Source organism: Podarcis liolepis (genome assembly GCF_965112155.1).
Source record: "Podarcis liolepis genome assembly, chromosome: 7".
Taxonomy (NCBI): Eukaryota; Metazoa; Chordata; class Lepidosauria; order Squamata; family Lacertidae; genus Podarcis; species Podarcis liolepis.
Genome location: NC_139561.1, coordinates 67,108,277 through 67,126,098, shown reverse-complemented (window position 1 = coordinate 67,126,098; position 17,822 = coordinate 67,108,277). Strand labels below are relative to the sequence as shown.

At 44.7% G+C, this 17,822-nt stretch overlaps 1 protein-coding gene across 6 annotated transcripts; it reads left to right on the top strand.

Moving 5' to 3' along the window:
* Positions 1-282: 282 nt before the first annotated feature.
* Positions 283-16,928, top strand: KDF1 (keratinocyte differentiation factor 1). 6 transcript variants are annotated; one of them, XM_083511991.1, is made up of 6 exons: positions 372-486; positions 4,528-4,594; positions 6,283-7,363; positions 9,181-9,261; positions 11,315-11,343; positions 14,372-16,928. In XM_083511991.1, exons 3-6 carry the CDS (start codon positions 6,304-6,306, stop codon positions 14,381-14,383), a joined length of 1,182 nt encoding a protein of 393 aa, XP_083368117.1. In that variant the 5' UTR covers positions 372-486; positions 4,528-4,594; positions 6,283-6,303; the 3' UTR covers positions 14,384-16,928. The 6 variants fall into 6 exon arrangements, with proteins under 6 accessions (XP_083368113.1, XP_083368112.1, XP_083368117.1 ...); XM_083511987.1 differs by lacking the exon at positions 11,315-11,343 and having other exon boundaries at positions 283-897; XM_083511986.1 differs by lacking the exon at positions 11,315-11,343 and having other exon boundaries at positions 299-486.
* The last annotated feature ends 894 nt before the right edge of the window (positions 16,929-17,822 follow it).

The following is a 17,822-nucleotide window of genomic DNA, read 5'->3' as shown; positions in this document are numbered from 1 at the left end:
CATAAAGATCTACGCTCACCTTTGAACTTGGAAAACTGAGGGAATTGCGACATTGGACTATTCCCTGGCTACCATATATGCAGGGGAGAGAAAAGCAATGATTAAATAATGCTTTTGAGCAGCTACAGAGTGCCTTTCCCTAACCGCTAAGTAAGTGCAATAAAAACCCCTCGAATCTGAGATTAATTAAAAAACAAAATACGTTGCTGTTGCTCATCCACTATCTTAACTTGTTTTTTGGAAGTGTATTAACAGAGTGGGGGGGGCGGTCAGGGTTTGCGCGAGAGTTAATTGCTGGGGGCGGAGACCATTCCCGCGGGTGGGGAGGGGGAACGCGGTAGCCTCTCCAGGGAGCGATTTATTTGTTCTATGGGGGATTTTTTGCCTTCCGTAAAAGCGTGTCCCACGAGGCAACCCGTAGACACGTGACCTCACCTGGGCTCAGGTGAAGGAGGGGCCCTGGACGCCGTTCACCTGGCTCGGCAGGTAATGCCAAGGCGGGGCTGGCGGGGCGGAAACCATTCCCGGGGGGAAGAGGGGCGCAGGGATCCAGCAGGGATCTTGGAGAGAAGCGGGCACGGGCCCCGGGGTACCCCAGCGGCCTCGGCTAGGCTAGGCTCAGACCTACCTGTAGAAGGACTAGGCCCTGCCCAGGTGTTAATGGTGACACCAATCCCCTCGGCGCCTCGCTCGTCGCCCCCTTCCTTCCGCCTCCTAGTCTTCGAGTGGTTCCCACCCCCGTCTCCCCCCCCCCTCGCCTCCCACCCCGGCATCTTCCACGATTTGGGGAGGAAGGGCTTTAACCCAGAAGATCTGAGGCCAGACCAACTTTGAGGGGACAGGCGGATGCAGGTCTGACACTTGCTTACGTGGAGAGACCACCCCACCGCATTACAGGTAATCTGCAGTAGCCTTTTCACCTCCAATCCTGCATATGAATCCCAGGGGGCCCTATCGATTTTAGGGCGGGAGTGCTGCTCCTGCTGCTTATGCTCAAGTGAGTATGTTTGAGATTATAGCCTCAAGTGGAGGGGATTGGTGATTTTTAGCCTAGAGGTTTACCAGTCTTTTAAATTTGGAACTTCCTCTTATCTGACTTAAGAGGACTGTCTGTGCACGGACGACTTGTATTTATTTAGTTAGCTTGTAAAATGTATGCACCATTTAAAAGAAACCTCAAAGTGGTTTGCAAAAAAACACCACTCACTAATTTGACCAGTCCAGAGACTCTGCACCCCTTAACACTTGCATGCACTCTCTTTTCTTTGGAGCAAACATGTCACTCTCACTGAACTGAAAGAGTAGCCCTTAAAATGTCTGCCCCATTCTTCCTGGAATGCAGGGTAACTACTTTATTTTGCCTTTGTGGTCAATATAGATATACTTATTGATATACTGGTGGGAGCAAATGTTCCACTATCCAAGACCACCCTTGACTCTGTCAGAAATTTAAGGGTAGGATGGAGATTCAGAATATGTTAAGTGGTAAGTCTAGGTTTATGGCTGTGGTCCTACCATCCATTGCCGGAACAGTCATCTACATATTGCACACCAGCTCAGCAGTAGTTATTGTGTTTACAAATACAGTGTGGCCAAAATAAACTGGTGGTTACTGGCTTTGGCTGTTGCACTGGGGAAGCGGGGGTTACATATAACATTGGAACAGTTGTTTTGGTTGAAACCAAAGCAATAACAGGAATTAGGTAGGGGGGGCAATTCTCTTTTTAAAAAGCAAAACAAAAAACTACAAATAGCTGGCATAGCTTGATCTGATGATTCTGGAATTATTTAGCAAGGGAATCTAACAGAGAGATCTTGTGTTTGTTCAACATGTACTTGTCTGTCTCCTTCCTTCATTTCAAAGTCACCCCTTTGTGCAGCAATGCTGAATGCTGGTCATATACCTTAACTGCTCCTGTCCACCAAGGACACCTTGATTTGAGCCTAACTGCTTAAGCTGCCCCTTATTACTCTCACAAAGCCTTTTAATTCTCACCATGCATTCATGTTCTTCTGGATTTTCTTGCATCTGTATCAGATAGGTCCTAGAAATGTTCATGATGAAGCCATTCTCCACACACAGGGTTATATCCAGTTAAGTTCTACTCAACGTATACCCATTGAAATTAGTGGACCTAAGTTACCTAAGAACAATATAAGAAGAGCCTCCTGGCTCAGGCCAATGGCCCATCTCATCCAACATCCTTTTCTCACTGAAGCCAACCAGTTGCTTAAGGGATGCTCACAAGGAGGACCTGAGTACAATAGCGCTTTCGCCACCTGTGATCCCCATCAGAGACATACTGCCACCAGCAGTGGTGATAGTACATAGACATCATGGTTAGCGGCCACTGATTTGTCATAAAGTTAGTCATGTCCATTCATTTCAGTGGGTCTGCTCTGTGTCCCAGCTTCTGCCAACCTAGCAGTTTGAAAGCACACCAATGCAAGTAGATAAATAGGTACCGCTGTGGCGGGAAGGTAAACGGCGTTTCCGTGCGCTCTGGCTTCCATCATGGTGTTCCATTGTGCCAGAAGAAGTTTAGTCATGCTGGCCACATGACCCGGAAGGCTGTCTGCAGACAAACACTGGCTCCTTTGGCCTGAAGTGAGATGAGCGCCTCACCCTTTAGTCTGGACTTAACCGTCCAAGGATCATTTACCTTCTACCTTTTTCTCTGAGTATGACTAATTTTGGATACAGCTCACAGTTCCTGGAAAAGTTCTACTTCCTCTGGAGGGTTCCCATTGCACAAGCATTGATTTGTATTAATTTAAAATATTTCTTAACTACAAGTCTTTCTACGAAGCAGTGGATAAAGCTACTTACACAAGAGAAGTGCAATGGCAAACCCTACAAATAAGCAGTAAAATAGAGGCAGACATACAACTGAAGAAATGAATAAGGCAAAATCCCAACTAAAATGCCTAAAATAAGACATACAGAAGGTCTTAACACGGGGCCAAAAAGATCGTAATGCCGTCTCCAGAAGTGCTCCTTTAGGGAGGGGATTCTGGAGTTGGGGCACCACTGTAGAAAACACCTCTCCTTTGTAAATTCATAATGTACCCCAATTAAAAAAGTTACTTGTAGCTGGGCTTCTGCAGAGGATCTTAAAACACATTAAGGCTTTTATGTTGTTATTGTTGTTGTCGTTAATTATTTATTTGGACTTATTAGGTGCTTGTTACCTAAGAGCATCTGGGTCCCACCAAAGTGCTAACTATGACCTTTAAAGCCCTTAATTGGGCTTGCCAGTGTGGCATCTATGAGAACAATGGTGCCATTGAGTCCATTCCCCGGTGCTGACAACACCTCTGAGGCCGCCCGCCTCCCTGGCCCCTTGGTCATGAGATGGTGGAGGTGATTACCTTTTTCTCCCTTGAAAAGTGCATAGAGCTGAAGGATGAAGTTGGAAGTGTGGTGCTGCCCCCCCCCCACTTCCTCTTTCAGTTTGATGTGTTTTTTCAGGCACAGTCTACTGGATCTGACTTCTAGCAAGATCCCTTGAAAAAGTGAAGGTGGTGCACACACTTTCTTTTTTTCTCTCTCTAGGCGGGTGAGGGCTGGTTTGGGAGAGGGGAAAGAGAAGTGACCAGAGGGGACGGTACCAGGAATGGATTAAGACCTTTAGAGGTCCTAAGCACTTAAAATATTTAGGCCGCCCCCCCATATATATATCTAATTCAAAATAGAAACAATAATAAACCGTAAAATAATTCGTCGCCACCGCCAAAATAAAAAGAAACCTACAATAAGATGGAAAACAATGTTGATTTTTGTATATTTGTATAAATAATGTTTTTTGTTCAGCTGTGCCATATGGTCCATGGTAAATCTGGCAATGGAAAAATTCAGTGGTGTCCCCCTCCCTTCCCTTGATGCTCTAAGCACATGCTTATTTTGCTTAATGGTTAATCCAGCCCTGGATGGTACCCATACCACTTGCTCAAAAATCCAAAGACTTTAAACAGTTGGCAACCCCTGCCTTAATGGTTTAGGGCCCAGTTATTTAAAAAAAGGCTGCCTACCCCCATGCAAACCTGCCAGATATTTAAGCTTCTTGACAGAGGCCCTACTCATACACCTGTCGGGAAGAGAGGCCAAGCTAGCAGACAGGAAGGATTGGGGCTTTTTCCATCGTGGCTCCATAATTGTGGAGCTCCCTAACCCAGGATACACAATCAGACTCCTCCTTGATATCACTTAAGAGGGACCTAAATGCATTTTTAAATTAGTATTTGTGACTGCTTTTATTGGGGATATGTAAGAGGTAAGGAGCTTCTTAATTTTGTTCAGATGGATGGCTAATGGAACTGGATTGGAAGAAGGGAGAATGATTTACCGCTGCTATTGACGTAAGCAAAGTGTTTGATATTTGTATGTCATTTTAAAATTGTTTTAATATCTTAGTCAGCTGCCATGGGAAAGCAGTCTCTTTTGCACAGTTACAAACTAAGAGAAACGAATCCTCTGAACCTACTTAACGAAAACAAAACTTTTCCTTTTTGTCTTTGTGAGCACAGGATATTCTGAAATGGACGAAGCAACTGCTTAGGGTTTAGATTAACCCCAAAGAAGGCAAGGCAAAAGGTAAATAACAAAAAGGAGGGGGTTTTGGGGGGGAGGGAGGGAGAAGAGAAGGGAGATGGAAAAAGTTGGCACAAAAATTATGACATGCTCTGCGCTGGGGGGGGGGTGGAATCCTGCCTTTCTTCCCTCAGGCCATTCTATTTATGTCTTCAAGGAAAGCTGAATTCTTTGTTAGACCTGTACAAATAAGGCAAAATGAGTTCATTTACACGATTCCTTAATTTGTGTAATCCTGCAATATTTAAGGCATTCCATAACTTGATTCTGGCTTTGCCATTACAAGGAGTTCTGTGAGATGCCAAAGCTCAGACTCTCCCCTTCACCACTGGAGGTTTTCTTCAGCTACTCTTCTACCTCCTGAAACTTCAGCCACCCAGCTCCCATATAGGACAGGTGTGTTGTATGTGCACAGAACTTCCACCACCAGCCGCAACCACCCCAGACACATTGCACTTGTCTTTTCCTGGCTCATCCTCATTTCAGCTTCCTGCAAGCATATCTACCTTCCCAAAAGCTATGTTTGAAAGCCCTGGGCAGAAATTTCATATGACACAAAGGGTTGCACTTGGAAAGCAAAGTTGGCAAGCCTTGTCTTCAACACCAACAACAGAAGTGCTTTCTGTTTATATGTGGGGTCATCTGGAACTCCATTGTATCTTCAAAGGGCTAGAAACTTGATTTATTTTTATTTCAAATGGAAAGTTGATCTTCTCAGGAAACTGCATTCTGCATCCAGTGCTGCCACATGTTTCCATAGAATTGCAGCACATAATGCAAAGGTAAGGGATGCAGGTTGCGCTGTGGGTTAAACCACAGAGCCTAGGACTTGCCAATCAGAAGGTTCGAATCCCCATGGTGGGGTGAGCTCCCATTGCTCGGTCCCTGCTCCTGCCAACCTAGCAGTTCAAAAGCACATCAAAGTGCAAGTAGATAAATAGGTACCGCTCCGGCGGGAAGGTAAACGGTGTTTCCGTGTGCTGCTCTGGTTCGCCAGAAGCGGCTTTTTCATGTTGGCCACATGACCCGGAAGCTGTACACCGGCTCCCTCAGCCAATAAAGCGAGATGAGCGCTGCAACCCCAGAGTCGGTCACAACTGGGCCTAATGGTCAGGGGTCCCTTTACCTTTTAAATGCAAAGGTGGGGGGGGTGAGAATCTGAAGTGGACACTAGTACAGAAAATCTTTGTTCCACAGCTTGTTGGCCTCTTAAGGGAGCCTCATGGGAGACTTGTATCATCTGACACCTATATGCAATGTTGGAGGCGTATCTTTGGTGCATTCCCAGTGCCCAAAGGAATTTTTCATTAGAAAATTGGCAGCATTGTGACCATGCTCCCATATAAACAGAAAGAGGGGACATGTGAGGCAAAGAGGTACTGGGATTCAGAATATGGCACTCAGTCCTGCCAGCCTTTCATCGTTCCTTCTCTGAGCCACTTGCAATCTCTGCTTTGTGGGATTTTTGTGCAGTTACAGATCCCACACTGCAGCAGCAGTAACATGGAACCTAATACCAAGTGAATCTTGACCGTAGCAGACTCTTGCTGTCCTGGTGGAGGCAGAACTTGAGCATCTTAACCTCTTTCTCTTCTGGTGCTTCTGCTCAGGTCATCTGGGTTTGATGGGGAGCATGTATGTTTGAGCATGTGTGGTTTTTGTTGTCTGTTTTATCTCTCTCTCCTTGTCAGGAGTCGAAAGGGTAGCAAGTCATGCTTGGAAAGACACAAGGACATCGCCAAAACCTAAGCAGCTACCACCAGCCCCCTAGAGATGTTGCGGTACCCCAGCAGATCAACTCTCCCAGAGCGACTGACATTAGCCTGGAGGTGTTCAGTGGCTCTACCCCTGAGCTCAAGCAAACCCGCAAGCCAACACGAGCTGCGAGAAGCCGCAAAGCCGACCCCAAAGATGCCAGTGGGAGGGAGGGCGAAACAAGTACCTTTATCCCTGGCGCTGTGGAGACCCCCCGGCCCCCCTGCTGCCCCACTCTGTCCCAGGCCTGGAGTGTTTACAAAGCGATCTTCTGCTGCATTGTGACATGCGGGGACTGCTTCAGGGACTGCCCTTCTAGGAGCCTCTACAATGAGGCACTGACAGATGAGAGCCGAGAGTGCAATGGGCGTTCGCCAAACAGTCCTGCCAATAGCTCCCCTGCTGAAAAAAATGGGAGCCAAACCAAAAAGAGCACGATCGGGAGCAGTTTCAGCTACCCAGATGTGAAACTGAAAGGGATCCCAGTGGGGATTTATACCCCTAGCCCCCACACGGATACTGATTCATGCTACAAGGAGCCTCTTCCGGAGAAGATAGCCAGGAACAGCATAGAGAAGCAACCTCTCCCCAGCAGCCTTCGAAGCTCTGAGGATTACTCCGCCGATGATTTGGATAGCGACAGTGACAGTGACCCAAAGAATAGCTCTATATCCAGTGGTCGGATTGATTACCTGATCCACAGGAAACTGACCGAGCTCTTCAGCATTCACCAAATTGACGAGCTGGCCAAGTGTACGTCGGACACCGTCTTCCTGGAGAAGACCAACAAGATCTCAGACCTCATCAACAGCATCACTCAGGACTATCACTTGGATGAGCAGGATGCCGAATGCAGGCTGGTCCGGGGGATCATACGCATCAGCACGCGCAAGAGCCGGGTCCGACCCCGCGTTTCTGTCCCGACCCGCCCAAGTCTGGAGGAGAGCATGAGCAGAGGCAATCTGCCAGACAGTGGCAACGAGACCATGTTGGCATCTGTGCTCCCTAGCGAAGGAGGTACGTATGAAGCTCTGTGCTGTGTGTAGAGCAAAGGAGAGCCATAATAATCAAGGGTGCCTACCACAGATACATTAAAAAGCCTATGAAGTATGGGGCTATTTAATACATATTAGTGAGAGAGAAGGAAGAAGAAGAAATAAGCAAATATGCATGAATAGTTAAGCACCAGTTTTAACACCAGATCTGGTTTCTCTCAGTGGTAGTTATTCCAATTCACCTGCACCATATACAAAGAAATAGCCTGTATTTTAGCCCAATTTGCCTAACAAACAACACTAATCTTCCCCTGGAGTCAGCATTCATAGGATCCTTAACAAGGGTAAAATATAAGAACCAGTTGAAAACCTTTACTACTCTATGTTCCCAAATTGCAAAAGGATGCCACTGTAGGTCCCAGCTCTGCATTACAATATGGCGGTGGGCAACTTTAAAGCTTTGGAAGCTGGAGTAGTGTGGGAGACCCTGGTCAAATCCCTGTTTGGTCAGAAAGTTCACTGAGTGATTTTGGATCAGCTGTCCATTTGTACCTATGTGCCCCTGCTGGGAAGGCCTGTTGTGAAGATGAAACTGGATGGAGGGTGGAGACGATAGTGGCAGCAGGGAACAAAGTATGCTACTCTGAGCTTCTTGCAGGAGTGATGGAATAAGAATGCAATAAAATCCTTTGGTGGGCATGCTTGTATGTATACTCCTCTCCCACATGCACGTGCATATCCCTCACTCTTCCTAAGTAGGTTCAAACAGCCATCTTTTCCCAAAGTGTCACAGTTGCCACACTGGCATGTTTTAAGATGTGGAGAGGCCCAGGGGCTGAATGTGCACTTGAGTGGCCCCTTCCTTCACACACAAACCTACATCAATGTCATTTATACCCCTCAACTGGAGCGCACTGTTTCGTCAGTATGAATGTGGCCCCTGCTTGTTTGAGGCCTGGGGCTGTTACCTCCTCTAAAAAGGGGGGGGGGCATTGTGTTGCCACCTAGTAGGAGCCTTCTGCTAGGGTCAAATGCATGGGGTGTTTGCAGCCAACACTCCCTGATAAGCTATGAAAATCTGGCTTGGAAGGCTACCTGAATTCATGCTTTTTTCTTCGCTGTAGGCCAGAAATGCCTGGGAGGCAAGCAAAGGCGAAGGCTTTTATGTCTCTCACATGCACCCCCAATGCCAGGGATGGAGAGCCCTGTCCTTCCACATGTTGTTGGGCTCCTAACAGACCCAGCCAACCTAGTCAGTTATGAGGGGTGATGGGAGCTGTAGTCCAGCAATATCTTGAGATTCACAGGTTTCCTGCTAGAGGTTATCAGTAGCTTCTTATTTTGAATGACTTGAAAATATTCGCTCATAGCTAAGGTAGCATATGGTGGGCTCTCCTTTAGCAACTGGATCTAGCCACTAGAAGACTCAGCAAAGACTTGAACCAAAATCCCAGTTCAGCAGCTGAGTCATTCTCCAAGTTACTACCTCTAAACCTCAACCTCGTATTTGCAAAAAGGGGTATAACGGCAACACAATTTGAAGGGTGATAATGAGAAGGAATGAAAGAATGAGGGTGGACTACAAATTGAAATAAGCTCAAGTTTTCTTACATAAGATCCTGGGTACATTTGGGGGTTGTAACATTTTGTGCACTCACTAGTCTTGCCTGTTTCACAGAGGCAAACCTGGCTGTGTTGCCCAGTGTGTGCTCATCAGCTCCCCGTTTCCCCACATTCACACACTTAGCTGTTTGGGTATATCCCTAAAATATGTAGATGCCAAATGATGTGTGTTTCCTTTCAAATTTCTTCTTCTTCTTTTGGTTATCTGTCTTCTAGATTTTCCTGTTCAGATATCTGTAGAAACCACAGCAGATATGAAAGCCAGGAACATGCGGCACGGAGCATACAGCGCTGCTGGTAAGCCATCTTCACAGAATGAATCGTGTTACCTCCTTTTTCCATTTGCGACCATCGAGCCATCACCGCCTTCCCAAAGTGAGCCTGAAGTCACTTATAATTAGGCTCATTATAAAAGTTGTTTGCAGACAGTACTATTGTTTGTTACTAAGCAAGGTATTGGCTTGGGTTTTATATTGAAATAATAGCATGAGCCTTATTCAGGAGTTCAACTTGCAGAATGAATAATCGTATAGAGCTCTGGCGGTGCCCACTGTACCAGCCCCCCACCAACATTGCAACCCTACCCCTAACCCACCTATGCTTTTGGGGGAACCTGCAGAACTCTGCACAGTCAAGATTCCCCATGTGGTTCCCAAGATTTCCCCCACGTGATTCTCAAACTATTTATCCCCTGGACCTGTTGAAAATTGCTGAAGGTCTTGGCAAACCACTTAATGATTTTTCTGCCTGTTTAGCAATGGTAATTTGCTGCAGCGTTATTCCTTTAAGGAAGACAGAGCCTTCTTCCAACCGCTCCATTCTGCAAACCACCTAGTTTCAAAGAACATTGGAGTGGCTGCTGTACTTGCCTTTATTCTCAGAGAGAGACAGCCTCTGCATCTTCTGCTTTTCACACACATACATTGTTCTTTGTTATCCTATGGAAGCAGTAAGGGTGCACTTAGTTTTTCACACATGATTTCTCTATATTGGCTTTATTTCTGTTAAATAAATCATGACGCAGTATAAGATGCCTTGTGTTGTTGTTCATCTGAGGTTGTATTTACCTAATTTTAAGACCTGCTAAGGAACAAATGATTGCTATTAGGTCTCCATATGTAAAACCACATAATTCAAACAGGGTGCACTTTCTTTTCTCCATGACTGTACATATAACCGCACAACTCCACAGAATCAGTGCCACACACACACAAAGGAAGCTGAGTCATGGACTGTTGGTGGTCCATGGATCACTCTTTGGGAACTCCTGGCTTAGAGCACAGCTCTGCTCCATGCAGTTTAATCATCATGCAATTTGAATATTCAAATGTAGAAATGGGTAACACCAACTGGTCCTGGGGATCCAACTGCAGATCAGTTCGACGATTTCCTTTGAACAAGTGTGCGGAACCTATGATCATGCACGTTTATTTATGTTATTGGGAATTCTGGAAAATCAGGTGTTCAGCTGAAGGTGCATGGGGTATGTTGTCTAAACAGCGCTTCTGAACTCCAGGGCTAGGAAACTTGTGACGCAGCCCTGAATTATCAACTTGTTTATAGAGATTATAAGAAGGGGTGAGACCCTGTCAGCATAATGCACATCTGCTCAAAGATTTGCTCTGGCTGCCAATAAATTCAAGGTGTTACTGTTAATATATAAAACCTGCAACAGCTTCAGACCCATGTACTTGAAGGATCTCCTTCCCCTATATGCTCCCACTTTGGAACTGGTGCTTTTAAATGACCCACTCTGCACTTGCAAGAAATCAGTCCTTTACCGTGGCAGCACCTATTTTCTGAAATCCCCTACCTGTTAATGTCAAGCAGGCAATTCTCTTCTATTATTTTTGACAGCTGCCCAAAAATGTTTTATGTGGGCTAGTCTACCCAAAACATGTAATGAATATTTTATACCATTTTATGTAAACTGTTTAGAGATATATTTTTGATGCAGTGATACATACAATTGGCTTGAGTGCAAAGTAAACCCATTCCTGCCTTCTGCCTAATGAGCCCAAAGGCACTGGTAGGATTCGCAAGCCCTTTGCTTTGGCAGCAGGGTGGGTGGAATGTTCTCCTATGTGACTTTGGGGTTGGTTTTATTTATTGGCTTAATTATTTCAGTGTTACTGATGAGTGAGGAAAATCGGAGACATGACTTGAGAAGAGAGCGTAGCAACTAATTCCAGTCACTACTTCTTTCCCCATGATAGTCCTGTTTTAAAATTCTTGGATGAGCCTAGCTTTTTAGCCTATACCCTCTTCCACGCACATTTCTGGCTATGGTCTTGCTGACCTGTTTTAATATATGCAACAACCTTTGGTAACGTTATTCTTTTTCTGCTAGCCATGGAGAGAGGCAAAGTACTATACAAGGTACGGAAGCCCTGCTGTCTGGCAGCTGGAAATGGTTCTCTCTCTGCCGGCTTCTTCCTGAGGTTTCCCAAGGCCATGGCCTGTGTTTTTCTGACCCTACTTTGCACAGCCTTGAAGGCTAAGAACTTGCTCTTGGTTTTTACAGGCTCGCCGAGATTCTTAGGAGTTTTGACTTCTCTCCTGCAATACCTGTTTCCACACAAGTGATTGGTGGGAGTGGAGGGTGGAGGCTGCATAAATCTGAGTCCCAGAGACAGGGGAGACCTTATAGTCCAGCTGCCTGCTTAATGCAGGACACAACTATGGCTATCCCTAACAGCTGTCATTCAGCCTCTGCTTAGATTATTCCAGTGAAAGAGAACCTACTGTCTCCCATGACAGTCTTTCTCATTGCCAGACAGCTTTTGCCATGATTGTATTATGGAATGCAGGCTGTAATGTCTGATGTGGAATCTACCAGATCAAGTAGGGTACAAAGAATCTCAGGTTCTGTTTGTTCTTACCAAAAGTCAGGTTCTAGTCCTCATGGCTGTGGACTTTTTGAGAGGGATCCACTGCTTGCATTGGATTTTAGGGGTTGCAGCGTACCATTTTTGCAGATATTTTCTTCTTATTCCCCTTTCCTAAGTATGCCATAGTCCTGTGTAGCTCTCCTCTCCCTCTTCTTGTTCCTTCTGCCTCCTGTTCTTAGGGTTAAAATGGCTGCCAAGAGCAGCATCACCGGTGTGCCTTAGCTGTGCTTTAGCAGACACCGACTATGACAGAGTCCGAGAGCACCTTGCACACAGCTTGTGGTCAAGCTACATTCCCCGAGCTTGATGCAAGAATGGCTGGGTGCAGTTCTTGGGTCTTACATGGGATCTTGGGTTAGTTATAAACAGGGCTGTGAGTCTTCTGCACATCCATGATGCAGGGCTTGGCTAAGAATGCTGGCTTTCTTTCCCCACCTACCTCTCAAGATGAGCTTCAAGTTTTTGTAGCTACAAAGAGACACTTCAAGACATGCAGTTAAATATTTTTCAGCTGAACATGAAACAGCACTTCTGTAGCCTACTGGGCTTTAATGCTGTTTCTTTATGGCAAACAGAAACAGGGGCTTCATCTGCATTATATATTTAAAGCAGTATCATAGGATCCTAGACTTGTAGAATTGGAAGGGACCCCAATCTTATGTAGTCCTGCAATGCTAAAGAATTCCTAACAGATGGCCATCCAGCCTCTGTTGGGCTGGAGAGTCCACCTCTTTCTGAGGTAGTCCGTTCCACTGTCGAAAGCTCTTAACATCAGGAAGTTTCCCCAAATGTTTAGTCAGAATCTTTTTTTGTGGAATTTGAATTCATTGGTATCATAGCACTTTAAACAGTTATGGCTTCCTCCAAAGAGTCCTGGGAACTGTACTTCGTTAAGGGTGCTGAAAGTGGTTAGGAGACCCCAATTTGCCTAATAGAGCTGTGATTCCCAGAGTTCTGTGGGAAGAGGGGTTGGCTGTTGAACCACTGTGGAATTGTAGCTCTGTGATTGGAATAGGGGTCTCCTTGCAACTCCCAGCACCCTTAACAAACTACAGTCCCCAGGATTCTTTGTGGGGACTCCAAGACTATTTAAGGTAGTATGATACTGCTTTAAACATACGGTGCAGATGGGTCCAGGGGTTTTATAAAAAAACTAAAAAGCAACCAGGTTTACATAAATACGAGAAGATGCTGTTTTCCTGCATTGTGCTTTTCAGTCCAATAAATGATGAATTGGTTCCATTTTTTGTGAGGAGGTCTGTTTATTTTTCTCTACTTCTTTGACAGATGTGGTCTGTCAGTTTACCCATTTGTGCAATTTCATATCTTCCACTATGGATGGAAAATGGGATTTCCAACAGCTGACCAAAACCTTTTTGCCGCAGTTAAACAGCTTAACAAATAATGCAAGAGGGGTGGACAGATTTCAGGCTTTTGGATCTACTTTTTTCTCCTTTTTTACTAGAACCTAAAGATGTACAAACCAAGAGCCAGGTACAAAAGTCATAGAATCATAGAGTTGGAAGAGACCACAAGGGCCATCGAGTCCAACCCCCTGCCAAGCAGGAAAATGTCATTCAGAATGAAAGAGCAAGAGTCCCTCTGAGCACATTCTGAGCCTCAGAATTTGGTTCGGGTACCAGAACTGACCTGAGCTCACAATTCCACTCCCAGTTACCAAATCTTCATCTCAGAAACATAATTGGGGTGGGGAGAGCTGTTTGGTTGTTGCATTTGTTAATCAGTTGTGGGTTGGAAATCCCTGTTAACCCATTGCACATCACCCAGTAGATCCTGAACTACCTCTTGCCCTATAACTATTATATGTACCAGGGGTGGGGAACCACTGGACCGCAGGCCTAATTAGGACCACAGCACCATTTGGACCTCAGGACCATTTTGCCCAAGCCACTCATACCTGGGGCAGGTTAAGGTGTAGCTAGGTCAGAGGGGACTTGCAGTAGGTGCTGCCACCATCATGATATCAGTTGATTTACAGGGGAGTTGTCCTAGCCATATGCCCAACTTCGCCCCCAGGGACTAGGGAAAATAAGGAACCCTAAGGTTGGCAGAAGTCCATAACAGCCGAAAGTGGACTGAGTATGTTCCATGGGCATGGAATGCTGAATGACTGCCAGCTGGTGGAATGGACTGTCTGTAATCTTGAACAGGAGCACTTCACACAAAACTCTGTTGCAGATGCAACTTGTAGTCTCCAAAATGTCAAATTGCAGCCTCTTGGGAACTTAAAGTAAAACAAATTTGACCAATTCAAATTTCCAGAATTATTCATTCATTCATTCATTCATTCATCCTCCCTTCCCCCTCCCCCCCTGCACTGAATTTGGGGTGGGTGGGTGTGCTGATGATATACAGCCCTGGTTATAGTACAGTGTTCCAGCTTATCCTTTGGGTATGCATTTTCCAGGCTTTTGCATATTGTGTATAAAACTCAGTGTGATCTATTATTTACAACAAAAACAACAACACCCTCTTCTTTGTTTTCCCCTCTCCAGGATCTCCCCTGAGCAGAGGTTCTTCTTTCCAGGATACAGAGACGGATTCCTCTGGAGCTCCTCTGCTGAAAGTATATTGCTGAAAAATGGACCTCGGGAACAAACGTGCTAGGCAACGAGGCCACGGGGCAAGTTCCCGATTTCTAAATGACAAATACGATGCCACTTTATTTTGTTTGTCAATCTTTAAAAATTGAACTTGACTCCCTTAACTTGCATTTTAAGGGAGCCTCATAAGCAGATTGTTGTCTAGCAGCAAAATGACAGGAAAAGGATATTGGCACCAGCCATAAGTTGGGCTTTCCCAGAATGCCTGGTTCTGTTGCCATTTTCCAAGATAGATTCTGCTGTAAACTTGCCTTCAGATGACCAAGCTAGTGCCTTTTTCACTACATCCATAAGCAACTTTTTGCCGTAATGGACGTTAAGTAGCAGTGATGGTTTTTTTGCACACGTCTTTCTAAGTGTGATCGTCCCACTAGTGTAAGGGCTCCTCTTATGCAATATCCCACATTATGTTGGTTTGATGGTGCTTGGAGACCTTGAAGACATCTTTCTACATCTGTCGTTACTTAGTACAGTATGCTTGGCTCAAGAGTACCACATCTGTGCCTTGGATGGACTGTGTTGAGCGAGTGATGATGAAACCGCCTTCAATGATGGCAAATTGACATGAATGATGGCAAATCAACTTTCAAGCAGTGTGTAATCTGTGGCCATCCTACAGACTTTCTAACTAAGTTAACGCAAGCTGCTTGGAAAACCAGCCAAGACATGACTTCATATGGCTTGCCAACCATTTGTTGCAGAGCTTTGTTTCAGTCAACTGACAACCGTCATCCAGGGTTGGAAATGATAGCTGGGGTCCTCAAGCAGATTGGGACTTGCTATGAAAAACCATAGGACTCGGCATCACGTGTCATTTTCAGTTCTTTTTTTCTAAGCCCATCCCACTCTACATCAAAGTTAAGCCTTGGAGGGTAAAAGAAGAAACCAGTTTATAAACAAGCCAGTTTATATCAAGCAAATCATAGCTTTCATAGTAATTGTCAAGCCTCAGAATGGCATTTAGAAACTTGATACCTTTTTTCTCTTATGGAACATCAAGGAGTTTGCGATGGATGGGGTCCACAGTGTATCTGGGACATTTAACTTGAAATTCAAACTGGTTTGAAACCCATTTAAGTTGTTTTGCTTCCCTCAGATAGCAATGTGAATTGTTACTAGCAATCCTTTTAGCAATCCTATAGTCTGTTGACAGAATAAAGGTACCCAGGGCTCCTTTGTTCAGAGCCCTTTTCACCTTGTGCCTCAAATTCAGGCTGCTTTGATTTCAGTGGCAGAAGAGCTGAGATGTCGATGAAATGTTCTGCAACTGCGGATGGACAGTTTCCAACAACGGCTGTGCAAAAGGGCTCTTGTCCCTGGAGTTGCTGCCATAGAGGATGGCAGCATCACGCACTGACCCACTGATAAGTGTGGTGTAACACTGGGCTTAGCTGGGTAGAGCAAGCACGTTTGTGTAATGTTATTAAACAGCGGCCACAGTCCAGAGCCCCATAACTCTGCATACTGTTTTTGGAGCTCTTGGAAGGATGCATATGTTGTTGGGTGGGGGGGGGGGAGAACGCATAGCTCTCCCTTTCCCTTACCCTTACCCTTACCCCCACTTGCATCTCGTGAGTGAATTCCTTCTCCTTTCTGTTCCCCCAATCCCAGTACTCTCATCTGGAGTCTTCCCAGATTGGACCAATGTGTGTGTTTTGTTCTTTGCAGAAGACTGCAGGGAAATCCTCAGCCAGGTTAATTCATGCAGCTGGTGGCATTTTGGTGATTTGCTGTATACTTATCTTCATTTTTAACTTAGGCTTGATCAGAACTGGTAGCAGTTCTTTTAAATGTGCACACCTAGTTGTCAGTAACACACTGGATACACAATACTGTGCTGATTTTTTAAAAAGTGCCAGTCACTCCCCACTGTTACCTCTCTTTTTCTCCTGCACTTTTCTGTTTTGTACCTTAACTTGCCTGGAGGGGACATTTTCGAAATAGTAGTGTGTTTTCTTTGGGAAAGGAGCTAATATGGAAAATACATGTCCTCTTGCTCTTTTTAAAAAGCCAGTGAACTTTTAAAAAATAGTAATGATGATTATGATGATTTTAAAAAATCTACCCCTCTTCCACCCATACCAAGGGACGGGTTTAATCTCAAGGATGACAGCAGCATTTAAGAATGGGTTCTGATGTTGCCTTTTGCAAATACCATGAACTTTGCATAATGTTCTAATGGTTTGTTTGTTCCACTTGCAAATATGTACATATTTTTATTGATTATTAATTTCAGTTGACAAAAACATACCCACAAATGGAATACAGAACTTAACAGTTGTTCAGAAAAGAAATAAATAAATCAGTTGATGGTTGTGGTCTTAAAACGTTCCAAAGTCGGCAGTCAAATGAAGGTCCTTCACAGGGTTGTGTGTGTCAATGGAGGGTGAAAACCATGTTCAATTGTCTTAACAAAGTCAATAAAAGGATACCATGTTGTACAGAAGAAGTGAGTCCTTTTTTCCAGATCAATGTTCCTTTCGTGAGGTGGTTTGTCCATAAGCACGATGTCCCATACTTGCAAAATTCAAGCTTCAAAAAGTTTTGCAGTTAAAGGCTTTCCAGTTCTTTGTTTATCACTAATCAATCTGCAACAAAGGATGAGATATTTATTAATTGTATTCTTAATCTGAAGAGTAAAATAAAAGGGCTAGTTTTGGGTCTCGTCATAGTGACTGTCCTATCATCTGATTAATTATTTGAATGAATGGGGCAAAATGATTATTAGGGAACTAGGAAAATTGCATTCCTGCCAACAGAGTTGGATGTATTGTTAATTTTATTCAATCTGATTGGGCATATGTGCTATTTTTAGAGCATTTTCTCAAGTCCTAATTGAGAGAGATCCACATGGTAGTCTAATCCAATTTTGTTTCCATAGTTGTTCCTCTAGCTCTTCTCCACAATATTTTCCCCATTTTATTCTTAATAAAATGAAATAAGAGGAGGGGTAGCAAGAGGATTTTATATAGTTGGGAAATGATTCCTTTTTCCAGTGTGTTGGTAGTATCAAATAATTGTTCAAAGCTGTTTAGGTTGAGTAGTGTCTGAGCCCTTAGGTTTGGTTGGTTTAGGAAGTGTATGATCTGTTGCATCTGGTCTGGAACTCCCCTTTAAAGCAGCATTTGATGACCCTGAAAAATAAGAGCAAATTCCTATGGGGAGCAGTATCAGTTGTGGGTCTGCACAGATAAGGAAGCCATATGGTGTAGGCTTGTGTGGTCTTAAGGAAAATGCTTCAAATGTGCCCAAGGTGGATTAAGTCTCTGCCTCTTTGTCAGAGAACAGATAGCTTCAGGGGATATCAAAGGTTAGAACACACTGGACTTGATGAACCAGTTTT

What these genes read in the sequence shown, in the direction of transcription:
- KDF1 (XM_083511987.1), top strand. Translation starts at nt 6,304, where the DNA reads ATGCTTGGAAAGACACAAGGACATCGCCAAAACCTAAGCAGCTACCAC. An exon ending in TGTGCTCCCTAGCGAAGGAG is followed by an intron (nt 7,364 to 9,180) that starts GTACGTATGAAG and finishes TCTGTCTTCTAG; the next exon opens with ATTTTCCTGTTCAGATATCT. An exon ending in CGGAGCATACAGCGCTGCTG is followed by an intron (nt 9,262 to 14,371) that starts GTAAGCCATCTT and finishes TCCCCTCTCCAG; the next exon opens with GATCTCCCCTGAGCAGAGGT.